Consider the following 18,340-nt stretch of genomic DNA (forward strand, 5'->3'; position numbering starts at 1 on the left):
GGGCTGAGGCTGGGGAATAGGGCTGAGGCTGGGGAATAGGGCTGAGGCTGGGAAATAGGGCTGAGGCTGGGGATTAGGGCTGAGGCTGGGGAATAGGGCTGAGGCTGGGAAATAGGGCCGAGGCTGGGAAATAGGGCCGAGGCTGGGAAATAGGGCCGAGGCTGGGAAATAGGGCCGAGGCTGGGGAATAGGGCCGAGGCTGGGAAATAGGGCCGAGGCTGGGAAATAGGGCTGAGGCTGGGGAATAGGGCTGAGGCTGGGGAATAGGGCTGAGGCTGGGAAATAGGGCCGAGGCTGGGAAATAGGGCTGAGGCTGGGGAATAGGGCTGAGGCTGGGAAATAGGGCTGGGAATAAGGCTGCGTTTGGGGAATGAGGCTGGGGAATAAAACTGGGGTTTGGAGAATGAGACTGGGAAATAGGGCTGGGAATAAGGCTGCGTTTGGGGAATGAGGCTGGGGAATAAGGCTGGGGTTGGGGAATGAGGCTGGGGAATAAGGCTGGGATTGGGGAATGAGGCTGGGGAATAAGGCTGGGGTTGGGGAATGAGGCTGGGGAATAAGGCTGGGTTGGGGAATGAGGCTGGGGAATAAGGCTGGGGCTGGGGAATGAGGCTGGGGAATAAGGCTGGGGCTGGGGAATGAGGCTGGGGAATAAGGCTGTGGTTGGGGAATGAGGCTGGGGAATAAGCCAGGGGTTGGGGAATGAGGCTGGGGAATAAGCCTGGGGAATAGGGCTGGGGTTGGGGCGAGAGCCGCTCTAGTTGCAGGGCTGTGTTGAGTCTGTTTAGCGGAGGTTGGGCTGCTAGCGGGTGCTAATCTCCACCGTCGGAGAAGGACTGGGAATTGGCCAGGATTCCACTAGAGCAGAGCTGAGAGAGCCAGGCTGTCTCTGCACCCCAGCGCTCAGCCAACAGAGCTAGGGGGAGGATGGGGGAGAGGGGGAGGGGAGGTTATCAGAGTATAATTTGAGGACAGAGGAGCCTTTTGGGGACTGGGAGAAGGGAGGGGGCTGGCTGCTCTACCTCTATCCCTCCCCTCCTTCACCTACATCTATCCCCCCATCCCCAGGCCTCACCTGCAGGTTAACAATAGCCCGGGGCTGTAAGAGCCCGACAGGCCGTCATGGCACACACACACACAGAGGCACACACACACGCAGCCAGCAGCTTAGCTTCTGCCTGGCTGAGCAGCGCGGGAACACACACACACACAGCGTTTTGTGTTCACTCGCTCTCTCTGCGAACTAAAACACCACCGCAGTGGAGGGCAGCTCCACGGGCTCATAGCGTGGGCGGGGGTGAGGGAGGCGGGAGGATGTCAGGAAGGGAGGGAGGGAGACAGAGGGGAGGCAAGGCAACGGCCAACAGTAATTATACTGGAGCTTGTGGAGACGGGGCTTGCAGGGCAGGGAGGCTGATACAGAGCTGAGAGCTTCGTACTTCCAACTCCACTGCTCTCTATGGACCACCATCTCCTTTAGATCTGCCCAGTGAAACCTGACTGGCTGAAATCTTAGAAAGACCCATCCTATCAGTCTTCCTTCCTTGTGGTTCCAACTGCTAAAACACCAGATGAAAGTTATCATCAAATCCCAAATCTAGATTTTCAATCAGGTGTGTTTTTCCTGGGTTGGAACAAAAGCCAACACATACTGCTTCGCTGTAGGAACCAGGAAAGGAGATGATTTTAATGACATTAAAAGGGTTAAGTATGTATGTGTTCTGGGAGATTACCTGCAGTGCCCGCTGCTCTCTGCTCAGCTTGCTGGAGTCGGCGTACAGCTCGGTAGTGACACACTTGATGCGGTCACCAACGTAGCCAGAGGAGTTAGCGATGCGCTTGGCCAGGCTGGACCTCCTGGCCCTGGGGCAGCCTTGGTCGTCGTACTCCTCACCCTCGTGGGACTCTGTGTCCGTGTGCATGTCCTTGTCCAGGTCCGAGTAGTGGTCCATGGTCCTTTCATTCCTAAACCCAGATTCGTTCAAGGTGCGTTCCCTAGGAGAGTGGTCTGCGGAGGTGCGGTCCTCGCAAGAGCGGACCCTACATGTAAGATCCACACGTGTACGGTCCCAAGAGCTGCGGTCCTTAAAAGTACAGTCCTCATGCGTATGGTCCCAGAAACTGCGGTCCCCAGAACTACGGTCCACAGAGGTGGGGTCCTCAAAAGTACAGTCCCTGCTCTTAAGGCCCTCTAAAGATTGGTCTCTACGGTCCCAAGAGGTGCGGTCTCCAGAAGTCCTTGCGCAGCGAAGGGTCTGCTCCTCTGGCAGGTCAGAGATGGGGCTGCTTTCTGCAGGGCTGGGGCTGTCCTCCTCATGTCTGGGGAAAGGGCAGGGGGAGAGGGAGGGGGGAGAGGGACGGAGGGAGGAAGGGTGGAAGCCCAGCCACAGCTGGCTGCGTTGCTGCTGCTCTGCCTGCCTGTGGGCCTGGCCTGGCCTGAGTTCAACAGCCTGGCCGGTACGGAGCATGTGCTGGAGCTCTGCCTCTCTCCCCTCGTTTCTCCCGATACTCCCACTACCCACAGGTTTGGAAGGGTCTCCTCTCTTAGCGCATGGAGAGACAGCTTTGGTCAGGGGAGAGTCGCTGTCCCCATCGTCTTGGATTAAGTCGATACAGACTATCTCCTCTCTAGCTCCCATCAGGGGCTTATGGTTGAGGCTCTTTGAGCCCAGGCCTGTGGACCTGTCGGTCTCTCTGTCCCCCCTGCGGGTGTGTTTAGTGTCTGGGGCCTGGGTCTTGTAGGCCGGGGCAGAGCCCTCGTGGTGCTGCCAAATCTTCTCCTTGGGCCTGGATCTGAGCTCCTGCAGGCGCTCGCTGGTCTTGAGGTCCAGGCTTCTGTGGGGGGAGGACATGAGGGGGTGGACCATCTCCTGGGAGTCATGGAAGGTCAGGTAGTCCCCGTGGCTGGGGGGGATGCCGTACGGGAGGCCGTGCTTGGGGGGCAGGCGGGGTGGGTACAGGTTGCTGCTACCCAGAAGAACAGGGTGGGGGTACACTGGGCCTTTGCCTGGCATAGGCATGTGGGGCAGGGACATGCTCTCCTGGACCGAGTAGGGCAGGTATCTATTAGCGTAGGCTAGGCTAGGGGGCAGATAGCCGTCACTCTGGGGGAGGTAGAGGTGGCTGGGGGGGTGGCCGGACGGATGGCTGTTGTCTAAGTGGGGCGGCTGCTGGGGCTTGAAGGGCATCTCCTGAGCCTCTGGTTTCTTCAGGGGTTTCCCAGAAGAGGGATGGCTGCCCACTCTGTTGGAAGAAGGGGCTGTCTCAGAGTAGTTGGGGGAGGATCTTGGCCAATCACTGTTGACCTTGGGAGAGGGGGAGGCAGAGGATGGTCGGCTCCCAGAAGGGGCTACCACAGCTGGGGCATGGCTGGGGGCGACAGCCCCATCGACCTCACCTATCCTGGGACAGGAAGAGCTTCGCTGCTGCGTCGAAGACAAGTTCTCCAGGTTTTTATGTTTGATGACGGAGGGGTCTTTGTTGTGGTTGACGTCTGAGCTGGAGCTGTCGTGGACCGGGGTCGGGCTGGGAACCACCCAGGAGGAGCGTAAAGTGCTAATGATCTCAGGCCTCTCAGAGGTTTTGGAGGAAGCCCCTGACGGGGAGAGGGTCTCTTTGAGGAGCTCCCGGCTGGGGGGTAAGCCGTATCGAGCCGCGGGCGAGTAGCCCAGCTTAGCCAAGGCCTCTAGTTTTGGGGGGAATCCGTTGGGGGAGCCTTCCAACTCCAGGATTTTGGCTGACAGATCCAGAGGCTTGTCCGCAGGGTCTTTGGCAGGAGCCTGTAGTACTGCTGGTCTATCAGAGGACAAAGTCTTTAAAGGGGACTGGCTCCGCTTCCTTTCCCCATTCCTCTCCACATTCCTGTGCTCTGAGCTGCTGCACTGCTCTTTGGCTTTGTGGGTGTTGCTGCCGGACCGCACCGGGGAGCGGTGCTCAGAGGCCATGCTGCTCATGTAGAAAGGATGGGACACCGACGGGGAGGAAGAGGTGGTGGTGGTGGAGGAGCAGGGGGGGCTTCGGAACAGTGACTTCTGGATGTCCAAAGTGCTGTTGTCTACGAGAGGAGAGGGGGGAGGGACTGAGGTCTGGGGAGGGTGGGGGGCTGTGCGGGGGGACTGCATTATAAGTGCTTGGGTGGAGTCCACTGGTAGGCTGCTGCTAATGCCAGTCCCAGCACTACTACTGCTACTACTGGTAATACTGCTACTGTTGTGAATGCTGCTGCTGCCAGAGCTCTTACTAGAGGAAGTCCGGCTGAGCTTACTACTGCTGCTGTTGTTGTTGTGCTGCCTGTCACTATGGGACTGGGGCTGCCTGTCTCTACTGTGTGACTGGTGATGGGGTTGGGACTGGGACTGCCTGTCACTATGTGACTGGTGATGGGGTTGGGACTGGGGCTGCCTGTCACTATGTGACTGGTGATGGGGTTGGGACTGGGGCTGCCTGTCACTATGTGACTGGTGATGGGGTTGGGACTGGGGCTGCCTGTCACTATGTGACTGGTGATGGGGTTGGGACTGGGGCTGCCTGTCACTATGTGACTGGTGATGGGGTTGGGACTGGGGCTGCCTGTCACTATGTGATTGGTGATGGGGTTGGGACTGGGGCTGCCTGTCACTATGTGACTGGTGATGGGGTTGGGACTGGGGCTGCCTGTCACTATGTGACTGGTGATGGGGTTGGGACTGGGGCTGCCTGTCACTGTGTGACTGGTGATGGGGTTGGGACTGCTGGTGGGCCTGGTGCTGCTGGTGAAGCTGGGACCCATAGGGGGAGGCCTCATGGTGAATCCGGGGCCCCAGGCCCTGCATCGGGGAGAGGGTGTTGGGGACCACCGTGGCCATGGGGATCCTCATAGGAGGGGCCAGGGGGGATGAGATGGGGGCCGGGGGGTACGGGGGCATGTAGAAGAGGCGCTCTGCCCCAGCAGCGCTACCCCCCGCCCCTCCACACAGGGACTGGTAGGCCAGGTGCTGGGGCAGGTAGGGTGAGGGCTGGGACAGGAACGAGGCCTTGTACATGTTGAGGGCTGCGTATTTTGAGGAGTCCAGGAAGGGGTACAGTCCGGGGTCCGCGTACGGGTTTACTGCCCAGGGCAGTCGCAGGAAGCCGTTGCTGCCGTTGAGGCCCAGCTCAGAGGGTTTATCTCCAGGCCCCACACGCCGCTCCATTCCCAGGCCCTCCCCTCCTCCACCAGGCCTCTGCAACCCAGCGGGAGAGCTCTTATACAGACCCACGTAACCGTTACCAGGCTTCCTGCCATCCAAGGTCAACCCTTCGGGTTTGTAGACTAGGTCGTAGCCCAGGGGCAATGAGGAGACCCCCTCCCTGGCTTTTTCGGAGGCGGACAAGGTGCGGATGCCCGGGTAGACCATCCCTCCGTGGACGCGGAGGCTCTCCCTCATCAGGCTGCTACGGTCCATGCCCAGGGCAGCTAGCGGGTTCATTCTGCAAGCAGCACTCGCATCCACCTGCAACAAGACAACACACAACGCCAAAGAGAGGGATGAGAGACTGAGCCTTATAGCACTAAAGGGATCATATTCTCATTTATACACGTTTATGGTTTCTCAGCATACTGTGGAGTCCTACTAGACAAGCTCTTGTGATATTACATTAGAGAATATTAAAGTGAATTAACTAACTTTTGGAAATATAATAAGTTGAATTTCCCCTCAATAAAAATAGATCCACTATCAACTTTTAAAGCTGTAGTAAGACCCTCTTAAACAGTTAACACAAATCAAGAGACCACTAGCTGGAGACGTGGGTATATTTGGTAGAATTTCCATTAGGAGCACATTAGTAATAAATCTCCATTAATCAAGCACGGGGGGATTCATTTAACAGAGAGCTCCATTTTAAAATGCCCTGTCTCCATACTGTAACCACAACACTTAAGAACACGTCTCCGGACCCACTCTACAACAAGGGAAAGTCAAGGTCATTGGAGAGACGCCACACAAGCAGCAGAATATGGAGCCTTGCTTTGCAAATGGCACCTTATTCCCTATTTAGAGCACTACTCTGTTCAAAAGTAGTGCACTATATAGGGAATAGGATGCCATTTGGATTGAATCCTTGCTCTATCTGGCCCTTGTAAGAGGGAAGCGCTAGCTGCAGCTGATTCCTAACAGGCGAAGAGAAGCCTTTGAGGCAGCCAGGCAAACGACATGTATCAGTCTGATCCATCATCACTAGCAGGGGGATTCATGTCTACCTGGATTGCTGATGTACCGCTACAGTAGACCAGCCCTCTGTTCTACTCCCACAGACCAAACCATACCTGGGTTCAAACAGTATTGGTTTTTATTCAAATACTTCAGCTGCACTTGATTGAGCCTGCCTGGCGCAATGGCACCAATGAAATCGTCCCAAAAGTGCACATTTTCACCCAACTCGTACTGCAAGGCAGGCTCAATCAAACACTCAAAGTATTTGAGAGATAGCAAAATGCTATTTGGACCCGGGTCTGCCTGCAATAGAGCGAGTCCATGACAGAGTAGAGTACTGATGCCAGGAAGTGGATTAATTGAGTTTCCTGCCTGCCCACGGTACGATACGGGGGCGGCTGTTTGATTCATCTCCTATTGGATCAACTGCAGGACCCATTTAGAAATGATAGCAGGCAGCCCAGTGGAGGAGTAGCTACACCACAGTAATCCTACATCCAAAAGAAAACCAAAGCCCTTGTGGAGGGCTATTCCAGGTCTGCCATTCACTACATTACAGAGAGGGCTTCATATCGTAGCTTACCATGCTTTGTGTGATGTGGTGGTTCCTGGATGGTTAGATCCACATGGGTAGTCTGCCTCCCACCATCCCTCACTGGAACAATCCTGTCAAGACAAAGCCAGAAAAAATGTGTGTTACCATCAATCAATCAATCAAAATTATAAAGCCCTTTTTACATCCGCAGACGTCACAAAATGCTTATACAGAAACCCAGCCTAAAACCCCAAAGAGCAAGCAATGCAGAAAAGCAGTGGCTAGGAAAAAGTGCTTAGAAAGGCAGGAACCTAGAGAGCGCGCGACAAAGAGCGCAAGACTGAGTCAAAACAGCAGGTGACAAGGTAGCACGTCGGGTGAAATGGTCAGGGTTCCTCTTAGAAAGAAAATATACAACTATCGGAACTAAGACAACAAATAATTGATGTTGGCACAAGATGGAGGGAGTTGGAGCATAACTAACTAAATCATGTTGGTATGTGTATTGTTAAGACAATAAAATCTTTGAACAAAAAAAGAAAACCAGCCTGAAACCGGGAGAGAGGAGGAAACCGAGAGAGAGGAGGAAACCGAGAGAGAGGAAGAAACTGAGAGAGGAGGAAAACCGAGAGGGAGGAAGAAACAGAGAGGAGGAAAACCAAGAGAGAGGACGAAAACCGAGAGAGAGGAGGAAAACGAGAGAAAATAAGAAACTGAGATAGAGGAGGAAACTGAGAGAGAGGAGGAAACCGAGAGAGAGGAGGAAACCGAGAGAGGAAGAAACCAAGAGAGAGGGGGAAACCGAGAGAGAGGAGAAAACCGAGAGAGAGGGGGAAACCGAGAGAGAGGGGGAAACCGAGAGAGAGGAAGAAACTGAGAGAGAGGAGGAAACCGGGAGAGAGGAGGAAACTGAGAGAGGAGGAAACCGGGAGAGAGGAAGAAACTAAGAGAGGAGGAAACCGAGAGAGAGGAGGAAACCGAGAGAGAAGAAACTGAGAGAGGAGGAAACCGAGAGAGAGGAGGAAACCGAGAGAGAAGAAGAAACTGAGAGAGGAGGAAACCGAGAGAGAGGAGGCAACCGAGAGAGAGGAGGAAACCGAGAGAGGAGGAAACCGAGAGAGAGGAGGAAACCGAGAGAGAGGAAGAAACCGAGAGAGAGGGGGAAACCGAGACAGAGGAAGAAACTGAGAGAGGAGGAAACAGAGAGAGAGGAAGAAACTAAGAGAGGAGGAAACCGAGAGAGAGGAGGAAACCGAGAGAGAAGAAACTGAGAGAGGAGGAAACCGAGAGAGAGGAGAAAACCGAGAGAGAGGAGGAAGAAACCGAGAGAGAGGAGGAAACCGAGAGAGAGGAGGAAACCGAGAGAGAGGAAGAAACAGAGAGAGAGGAGGAAACCGAGAGAGAGGAGGAAACCGAGAGAGAGGAGGAAACCGAGAGAGAGGAAGAAACAGAGAGAGGAGGAAACCGAGAGAGAGGAAGAAACCGAGAGAGAGGAAGAAACAGAGAGAGAGGAGGAAACCGAGAGAGAGGAGGAAACCGAGAGAGAGGAAGTAACAGAGAAAGAGGAGGAAACCGAGAGAGAGGAAGAAACCGGGAGAGGAGGAAACCGAGAGAGAGGAAGAAACCGGGAGAGAGGAAGAAACAGAGTGAGAGGAGGAAACCGAGAGAGAGGAGGAAACCGAGAGAGAGGAAGAAACCGAGAGAGAGGAAGAAACCGAGAGAGAGGGGGAAACCGAGACAGAGGAAGAAACTGAGGGAGAGGAGGAAACCGGGAGAGAGGAAGAAACCGAGAGAGAGGAAGAAACCGAGAGAGTGGGAAACCGAGACAGAGGAAGAAACTGAGAGAGAGGAGGAAACCGGGAGAGAGGAAGTAACAGAGAGGAGGAAGCCGAGAGAGAGGAAGAAACTGAGAGAGGAGGAAACTGAGAAAGAGGAAGAAACCGAGAGAGAGGAAGAAACCGGGAGAGAGGAGGAAACTGAGAAAGAGGAAGAAACCGGAAGAGAGGAGGAAACCGAGAGAGAGGAAGAAACCGAGAGAGAGGAGGAAACCAAGAGAGAGGAAGAAACAGAGGAGGAAACCGAGAGAGAGGAAGAAACCGAGAGAGAGGAGGAAACCGAGAGTGAGGAAGAAACTGAGAGAGGAGGGAACCGAGAGAGAGGAAGAAACCGAGAGAGAGGAAACAGAGAGAGAGGAGGAAACCGAGTGAGAGGAGGAAACCGAGAGAGAGGAAGAAACAGAGGAGGAAACCGAGAGAGAGGAAGAAACTGAGAGAGGAAGAAACCGAGAGAGAGGCAGAAACCGAGAGAGAGGGGGAAACCGAGAGAGAGGAGAAAACCGAGAGAGAGGGGGAAACCGAGAGAGAGGGGGAAACCGAGAGAGAGGAAGAAACTGAGAGAGGAGGAAACCGAGAGAGAGGAGGAAACAGAGAGGAGGAAACTGAGAGAGAGGAGGAAACCGAGAGAGAAGAAACTGAGAGAGGAGGAAACCGAGAGAGAGGAGAAACCCGAGATAGAGGAGGAAACCGAGAGAGAGGAGGAAACCGAGAGAGAAGAAGAAACTGAGAGAGGAGGAAACCGAGAGAGAGGAGGCAACCGAGAGAGAGGAGGAAACCGAGAGAGGAGGAAACCGAGAGAGAGGAAGAAACAGAGAGAGAGGAAGAAACAGAGTGAGAGGAGGAAACGGACAGAGGAGGAAACCGAGAGAGAGGAAGAAACCGAGAGAGAGGGGGAAACCGAGACAGAGGAAGAAACTGAGAGAGGAGGAAACCGAGAGAGAGGAAGAAACTAAGAGAGGAGGAAACCGAGAGAGAGGAGGAAACCGAGAGAGAAGAAACTGAGAGAGGAGGAAACCGAGAGAGAGGAGAAAACCGAGAGAGAGGACGAAGAAACCGAGAGAGAGGAGGAAACCGAGAGAGAGGAGGAAACCGAGAGAGAGGAAGAAACCGAGAGAGAGGAGGAAAACGAGAGAGAGGAGGAAACCGAGAGAGAGGAGGAAACCGAGAGAGAGGAAGAAACAGAGAGAGGAGGAAACCGAGAGAGAGGAAGAAACCGAGAGAGAGGAAGAAACAGAGAGAGGAGGAAACCGAGAGAGGAAGAAAACAGAAGAGAGGAGGAAACCGAGAGAGAGGAAGAAACCGAGAGAGAGGAGGAAACCGAGAGAGAGGAGGAAACAGAGAGAGAGGAAGAAACCGAGAGAGAGGAGGAAACCGAGAGAGAGGAGGAAACCGAGAGAGAGGAGGAAACCGAGAGAGAGGAAGAAACCGAGAGAGAGGAGGAAACCGAGAGAGAGGAGGAAACCGAGAGAGAGGAAGAAACCGAGAGAGAGGAGGAAAACGAGAGAGAGGAGGAAACCGAGAGAGAGGAGGAAACCGAGAGAGAGGAGGAAACAGAGAGAGGAGGAAACCGAGAGAGAGGAAGAAACCGAGAGAGAGGAAGAAACAGAGAGAGGAGGAAACCGAGAGAGGAAGAAAACAGAAGAGAGGAGGAAACCGAGAGAGAGGAAGAAACCGAGAGAGAGGAGGAAACCGAGAGAGAGGAGGAAACAGAGAGAGAGGAAGAAACCGAGAGAGAGGAGGAAACCGAGAGAGAGGAGGAAACCGAGAGAGAGGAGGAAACCGAGAGAGAGGAGGAAACCGAGAGAGAGGAGGAAACCGAGAGAGAGGAAGAAACCGAGAGAGAGGAAGAAACAGAGAGAGAGGAGGAAACAGAGAGAGAGGAGGAAACCGAGTGAGAGGAGGAAACCGAGAGTGAGGAAGAAACTGAGAGAGGAGGGAACCGAGAGAGAGGAAGAAACCGAGAGAGAGGAAACAGAGAGAGAGGAGGAAACCGAGTGAGAGGAGGAAACCGAGAGAGAGGAAGAAACAGAGGAGGAAACCGAGAGAGAGGAAGAAACTGAGAGAGGAAGAAACCGAGAGAGAGGCAGAAACCGAGAGAGAGGAGGAAACCGAGAGAGAGGAGAAAACCGAGAGAGAGGGGGAAACCGAGAGAGAGGGGGAAACCGAGAGAGAGGAAGAAACTGAGAGAGGAGGAAACCGAGAGAGAGGAGGAAACAGAGAGGAGGAAACTGAGAGAGAGGAGGAAACCGAGAGAGAAGAAACTGAGAGAGGAGGAAACCGAGAGAGAGGAGAAACCCGAGATAGAGGAGGAAACCGAGAGAGAGGAGGAAACCGAGAGAGAAGAAGAAACTGAGAGAGGAGGAAACCGAGAGAGAGGAGGCAACCGAGAGAGAGGAGGAAACCGAGAGAGGAGGAAACCGAGAGAGAGGAAGAAACAGAGAGAGAGGAAGAAACAGAGTGAGAGGAGGAAACGGACAGAGGAGGAAACCGAGAGAGAGGAAGAAACCGAGAGAGAGGGGGAAACCGAGACAGAGGAAGAAACTGAGAGAGGAGGAAACCGAGAGAGAGGAAGAAACTAAGAGAGGAGGAAACCGAGAGAGAGGAGGAAACCGAGAGAGAAGAAACTGAGAGAGGAGGAAACCGAGAGAGAGGAGAAAACCGAGAGAGAGGACGAAGAAACCGAGAGAGAGGAGGAAACCGAGAGAGAGGAGGAAACCGAGAGAGAGGAAGAAACCGAGAGAGAGGAGGAAAACGAGAGAGAGGAGGAAACCGAGAGAGAGGAGGAAACCGAGAGAGAGGAAGAAACAGAGAGAGGAGGAAACCGAGAGAGAGGAAGAAACCGAGAGAGAGGAAGAAACAGAGAGAGGAGGAAACCGAGAGAGGAAGAAAACAGAAGAGAGGAGGAAACCGAGAGAGAGGAAGAAACCGAGAGAGAGGAGGAAACCGAGAGAGAGGAGGAAACAGAGAGAGAGGAAGAAACCGAGAGAGAGGAGGAAACCGAGAGAGAGGAGGAAACCGAGAGAGAGGAGGAAACCGAGAGAGAGGAAGAAACCGAGAGAGAGGAGGAAACCGAGAGAGAGGAGGAAACCGAGAGAGAGGAAGAAACCGAGAGAGAGGAGGAAAACGAGAGAGAGGAGGAAACCGAGAGAGAGGAGGAAACCGAGAGAGAGGAGGAAACAGAGAGAGGAGGAAACCGAGAGAGAGGAAGAAACCGAGAGAGAGGAAGAAACAGAGAGAGGAGGAAACCGAGAGAGGAAGAAAACAGAAGAGAGGAGGAAACCGAGAGAGAGGAAGAAACCGAGAGAGAGGAGGAAACCGAGAGAGAGGAGGAAACAGAGAGAGAGGAAGAAACCGAGAGAGAGGAGGAAACCGAGAGAGAGGAGGAAACCGAGAGAGAGGAGGAAACCGAGAGAGAGGAGGAAACCGAGAGAGAGGAGGAAACCGAGAGAGAGGAAGAAACCGAGAGAGAGGAAGAAACAGAGAGAGAGGAGGAAACAGAGAGAGAGGAGGAAACCGAGTGAGAGGAGGAAACCGAGAGAGAGGAAGAAACAGAGGAGGAAACCGAGAGAGAGGAAGAAACTGAGAGAGGAAGAAACCGAGAGAGAGGCAGAAACCGGGAGAGAGGAGGAAACCGGGAGAGAGGAGGAAACCAAGAGAGAGGAAGAAACCGAGAAAGAGGAGGAAACCGAGAGAGAGGAAGAAACCGGGAGAGAGGAGGAAACCGAGAGAGAGGAAGAAACCGGGAGAGAGGAAGAAACAGAGTGAGAGGAGGAAACCGAGAGAGAGGAGGCAACCGAGAGAGAGGAAGAAACCGAGAGAGAGGGGGAAACCGAGACAGAGGAAGAAACTGAGAGAGAGGAGGAAACCGGGAGAGAGGAAGAAACCGAGAGAGAGGAAGAAACCGAGAGAGAGGGGGAAACCGAGACAGAGGAAGAAGCTGAGAGAGAGGAGGAAACCGGGAGAGAGGAAGTAACAGAGAGGAGGAAGCCGAGAGAGAGGAAGAAACTGAGAGAGGAGGAAACCGAGAGAGAGGAAGAAACTGAGAGAGAGGAAGAAACCGATAGACAGGAAGAAACCGGGAGAGAGGAGGAAACTGAGCGAGAGGAAGAAACCGGAAGAGAGGAGGAAACCGAGAGAGAGGAAAAACCGAGAGAGAGGAGGAAACCGAGAGAGAGGAGGAAACCGAGAGAGAGGAAGAAACCGAGAGAGAGGAGGAAACCGAGAGTGAGGAAGAAACTGAGAGAGGAGGAAACCGAGAGAGAGGAAGAAACCGAGAGAGAGGAAGAAACAGAGAGAGAGGAGGAAACAGAGAGAGAGGAGGAAACCGAGTGAGAGGAGGAAACCGAGAGAGAGGAAGAAACAGAAGAGGAAACCGAGAGAGAGGAAGAAACTGAGAGAGGAAGAAACCGAGAGAGAGGCAGAAACCGGGAGAGAGGCAGAAACAGAGAGAGGAGGAAACCGAGAGAGAGGGGGAAACCGAGACAGAGGAAGAAACTGAGGGAGAGGAGGAAACCGGGAGAGAGGAAGAAACCGAGAGAGAGGAAGAAACCGAGAGAGAGGGGGAAACCGAGACAGAGGAAGAAACTGAGAGAGAGGAGGAAACCGGGAGAGAGGAAGTAACAGAGAGGAGGAAGCCGAGAGAGAGGAAGAAACTGAGAGAGGAGGAAACTGAGAAAGAGGAAGAAACCGAGAGAGAGGAAGAAACCGGGAGAGAGGAGGAAACTGAGAAAGAGGAAGAAACCGGAAGAGAGGAGGAAACCGAGAGAGAGGAAGAAACCGAGAGAGAGGAGGAAACCGAGAGAGAGGAAGAAACAGAGGAGGAAACCGAGAGAGAGGAAGAAACCGAGAGAGAGGAGGAAACCGAGAGTGAGGAAGAAACTGAGAGAGGAGGAAACCGAGAGAGAGGAAGAAACAGAGAGAGAAGAGGAAACAGAGAGAGAGGAGGAAACCGAGTGAGAGGAGGAAACCGAGAGAGAGGAAGAAACAGAGGAGGAAACCGAGAGAGAGGAAGAAACTGAGAGAGGAAGAAACCGAGAGAGAGGCAGAAACCGAGAGAGAGGGGGAAACCGAGAGAGAGGAGAAAACCGAGAGAGAGGGGGAAACCGAGAGAGAGGGGGAAACCGAGAGAGAGGAAGAAACTGAGAGAGGAGGAAACCGAGAGAGAGGAGGAAACAGAGAGGAGGAAACTGAGAGAGAGGAGGAAACCGAGAGAGAAGAAACTGAGAGAGGAAGAAACCGAGAGAGAGGAGAAACCCGAGATAGAGGAGGAAACCGAGAGAGAGGAGGAAACCGAGAAAGAAGAAGAAACTGAGAGAGGAGGAAACCGAGAGAGAGGAGGCAACCGAGAGAGAGGAGGAAACCGAGAGAGGAGGAAACCGAGAGAGAGGAAGAAACAGAGAGAGAGGAAGAAACAGAGTGAGAGGAGGAAACGGACAGAGGAGGAAACCGAGAGAGAGGAAGAAACCGAGAGAGAGGGGGAAACCGAGACAGAGGAAGAAACTGAGAGAGGAGGAAACCGAGAGAGAGGAAGAAACTAAGAGAGGAGGAAACCGAGAGAGAGGAGGAAACCGAGAGAGAAGAAACTGAGAGAGGAGGAAACCGAGAGAGAGGAGAAAACCGAGAGAGGACGAAGAAACCGAGAGAGAGGAGGAAACCGAGAGAGAGGAGGAAACCGAGAGAGAGGAGGCAACCGAGAGAGAGGAAGAAACAGAGAGAGGAGGAAACCGAGAGAGAGGAAGAAACCGAGAGAGAGGAAGAAACAGAGAGAGGAGGAAACCGAGAGAGGAAGAAAACAGAAGAGAGGAGGAAACCGAGAGAGAGGAAGAAACCGAGAGAGAGGAGGAAACCGAGAGAGAGGAGGAAACAGAGAGAGAGGAAGAAACCGAGAGAGAGGAGGAAACCGAGAGAGAGGAGGAAACCGAGAGAGAGGAGGAAACCGAGAGAGAGGAAGAAACCGAGAGAGAGGAGGAAACCCAGAGAGAGGAGGAAACCGAGAGTGAGGAAGAAACTGAGAGAGGAGGAAACCGAGAGAGAGGAAGAAACCGAGAGAGAGGAAGAAACAGAGAGAGAGGAGGAAACAGAGAGAGAGGAGGAAACCGAGTGAGAGGAGGAAACCGAGAGAGAGGAAGAAACAGAGGAGGAAACCGAGAGAGAGGAAGAAACTGAGAGAGGAAGAAACCGAGAGAGAGGCAGAAACCGGGAGAGAGGAGGAAACCGGGAGAGAGGAGGAAACCAAGAGAGAGGAAGAAACCGAGAAAGAGGAGGAAACCGAGAGAGAGGAAGAAACCGGGAGAGAGGAGGAAACCGAGAGAGAGGAAGAAACCGGGAGAGAGGAAGAAACAGAGTGAGAGGAGGAAACCGAGAGAGAGGAGGCAACCGAGAGAGAGGAAGAAACCGAGAGAGAGGGGGAAACCGAGACAGAGGAAGAAACTGAGAGAGAGGAGGAAACCGGGAGAGAGGAAGAAACCGAGAGAGAGGAAGAAACCGAGAGAGAGGGGGAAACCGAGACAGAGGAAGAAGCTGAGAGAGAGGAGGAAACCGGGAGAGAGGAAGTAACAGAGAGGAGGAAGCCGAGAGAGAGGAAGAAACTGAGAGAGGAGGAAACCGAGAGAGAGGAAGAAACTGAGAGAGAGGAAGAAACCGATAGACAGGAAGAAACCGGGAGAGAGGAGGAAACTGAGCGAGAGGAAGAAACCGGAAGAGAGGAGGAAACCGAGAGAGAGGAAGAAACCGAGAGAGAGGAGGAAACCGAGAGAGAGGAGGAAACCGAGAGAGAGGAAGAAACCGAGAGAGAGGAGGAAACCGAGAGTGAGGAAGAAACTGAGAGAGGAGGAAACCGAGAGAGAGGAAGAAACCGAGAGAGAGGAAGAAACAGAGAGAGAGGAGGAAACAGAGAGAGAGGAGGAAACCGAGTGAGAGGAGGAAACCGAGAGAGAGGAAGAAACAGAAGAGGAAACCGAGAGAGAGGAAGAAACTGAGAGAGGAAGAAACCGAGAGAGAGGCAGAAACCGGGAGAGAGGCAGAAACCGGGAGAGAGGAGGAAACCGGGAGAGAGGAGGAAACCAAGAGAGAGGAAGAAACCGAGAAAGAGGAGGAAACCGAGAGAGAGGAAGAAACCGGGAGAGAGAGAGAGAGAGGAGGAAACCGAGAGAGAGGAGGGAACAGAGAGAGAAGAAGAAACAGAGTGAGAGGAGGAAACCGAGAGAGAGGAGGAAACCGAGAGAGAGGAAGAAACCGAGAGAGGAGGAAACCGAGAGAGAGGAGGAAACCGAGAGAGAGGAAGAAACCGAGAGAGAGGAAGAAACCGGGAGAGAGGAGGAAACCGAGAGAGAGGAGGAAACCGGGAGAGAGGAGGAAACTGAGAGAGGAGGAAACCGGGAGAGAGGAAGAAACTAAGAGAGGAGGAAACCGAGTGAGAGGAGGAAACCGAGAGAGAGGAAGAAACCGAGAGAGAGGAGGAAACCGAGAGAGAGGAGGAAACCGAGAGAGAGGAAGAAACCGAGAGAGAGGGGGAAACCGAGACAGAGGAAGAAACTGAGAGAGAGGAGGAAACCGGGAGAGAGGAGGAAACTGAGAGAGGAGGAAAACCAAGAGAGAGGACGAAAACCGAGAGAGAGGAAGAAACCGAGAGAGAGGAGGAAACCGAGAGAGAGGAGGAAACCGAGAGAGAGGAAGAAACCGAGAGAGAGGGGGAAACCAAGACAGAGGAAGAAACTGAGAGAGGAGGAAACCGGGAGAGGAGGAAACTGAGAGAGAGGAGGAAACCGAGAGAGAGGAAGAAACCGAGAGAGGAAGAAACCGAGAGAGAGGAGGAAACAGAGAGAGAGGAAGAAACTGAGAGAGGAGGAAAACCGAGAGAGAGGAAGAAACTGAGAGAGGAGGAAAACCAAGAGAGAGGACGAAAACCGAGAGAGAGGAAGAAACCGAGAGAGAGAAAGAAACCGAGAGAGAGGAGGAAACAGAGAGAGGAAGAAACCGAGAGACAGGAAGAAACCGAGAGAGAGGAAGAAACCGCAGGTCCAGGAAAAGGTAGCACGTCCGGTGAACAGATCAGGGTTTCATTGCCACGGGCAGAATTTCTTGGACTAATCAAATCTTGGCGAATGTAATGCATCTATGGTATAGCAATTTGATATTTCCGTTTGGGATCACGGAGCCAGAGCAATGATAACAAATGCCTCCTCTCAGCTTGTCTCCTAGGCAGAACATAACTCATAATCTAACGGCCCCAGTGGCTGTCATCTGTCACTCACCTGGGCTTTCCAGCCACACAGCTTGCTGCCTCACCTGGGCTTTCCAGCCACACAGCTTGCTGCCTCACCTGGGCTTTCCTGCCACACAGCTTGGCTGCGACATAAAAAGGAGAGGGGGCCTTGGGCAGGAGATGACATACACAAACACACACCAGACGCATGCCACACACAAACACACACATACACACAGTCACCCGCCATTGATGGGTTTACAGACGTGGAATTTCAATAATGCAGGCCTGCCCTTATCTCCAGCCATTGAAGGAGGGGGGAGAGGCGGGAAGAGAGTGGCCATTTTCATCCATCAAACTGTCCCCGCCTCACGCTTCCTCCATGCTCCCCTCTGGCTAGCTGCTTTCGTCATTTGCATAGCAACATTGCAGCTACGAAGCAACATTACCATTGCCAAGCAACCTGAACAAAGAAATGGGGCAAAAATAACGTGTCGAGGGGACTTCCAACGTTTTAGATGTATGCAAATTCCCACATGTGGATTGGGGACAAATTCTGGTGGAATAAAAGTCTTCTTAGAAAGTTCCAGTTCATCACTTCAGGTGACAATCAACAAAGTAAAGGATGGAAGTATGTGCACAACCTAGATACTGCAGCAGCAATACACACACAGAGTACCAGTCAACAGCAATACACACACAAAGTACCAGTCAGTAGCACTATATGTGAATTCCATTTAGCAGATGCTTTCATTCAAAGCGACTTAAAAATATATATATTTAACCTTTAACTTGGCAAGTAAGTTAAGAACAAATTCTTATTTACAGTGATGGCCTACCCCGGACAACGCTGGGCCAATTGTGCGCCGTCCTATGGGACTCCCAATCACGGCCCATACTCGACCAACTGAGCTACAGAGGCCCATGCTCGACCAACTGAGCTACATAGGACCATGCTGGACCAACTGAACTACATAGGACCATGCTGGACCAACAGAGCTACAGAGGACCATGCTGGACCAACTGAGCTACAGAGGACCATGCTGGACCAACTGAGCTACACAGGACCATGCTGGACCAACTGAACTACATAGGACCATGCTGGACCAACTGAGCTACACAGGACCATGCTGGACCAACTGAGCTACACAGGACCATGCTGGACCAACTGAACTACATAGGACCACGCTGGACCAACTGAGCTACACAGGACCATGCTGGACCAACTGAACTACATAGGACCATGCTGGACCAACTGAGCTACACAGGACCATGCTGGACCAACTGAGCTACACAGGACCATGCTGGACCAACTGAGCTACACAGGACCATGCTGGACCAACTGAGCTACAGAGGAACATAGAAGACGAATACCTGTCTTTTGAACAAAATACATTATAATGTAGTGTAATAACAGTCCTATTAGCACATTCATCAAATTGATACACTCTGGACCTCAGATCACACACAACGTAGGACCATGCCTGGACAATTCCAATGGTCTCGCATCACTCCTACAACCAAATCCCTAACCTATTCCCTATAGACATCACATTCACTGCAACCATTAAATCATTTCCAGTTCTGCTCAAGG

At 53.0% G+C, this 18,340-nt stretch overlaps 1 protein-coding gene across 5 annotated transcripts in view; it reads right to left on the reverse strand.

The window, feature by feature from the left end:
• LOC110497008 (BCL-6 corepressor) overlaps positions 1 to 18,340 on the reverse strand; it is an 89,576-nt gene that overhangs the window by 65,175 nt on the left and 6,061 nt on the right. For 4 of the 5 annotated variants that reach the window (XM_090207709.1, XM_090207708.1, XM_090207707.1 and 1 more), the window contains exons 2-3: positions 6,757 to 6,839; positions 1,734 to 5,471 (exon numbers count right to left, since the gene is read on the reverse strand). In XM_090207709.1, the coding sequence (XP_090063835.1) occupies positions 1,734 to 5,471; positions 6,757 to 6,759 (3,741 nt within the window). In that variant the 5' untranslated portion in view covers positions 6,760 to 6,839. Of the gene's footprint in view, positions 1 to 1,733; positions 5,472 to 6,756; positions 6,840 to 16,795; positions 17,392 to 18,340 lie in introns of those variants that run through there. The other variant, XM_090207706.1, reaches the window with a different exon arrangement.

Source organism: Oncorhynchus mykiss, chromosome 18 (genome assembly GCF_057628025.1).
Source record: "Oncorhynchus mykiss isolate SJ-2025 chromosome 18, ASM5762802v1, whole genome shotgun sequence".
Lineage (NCBI taxonomy): Eukaryota > Metazoa > Chordata > Actinopteri > Salmoniformes > Salmonidae > Oncorhynchus > Oncorhynchus mykiss.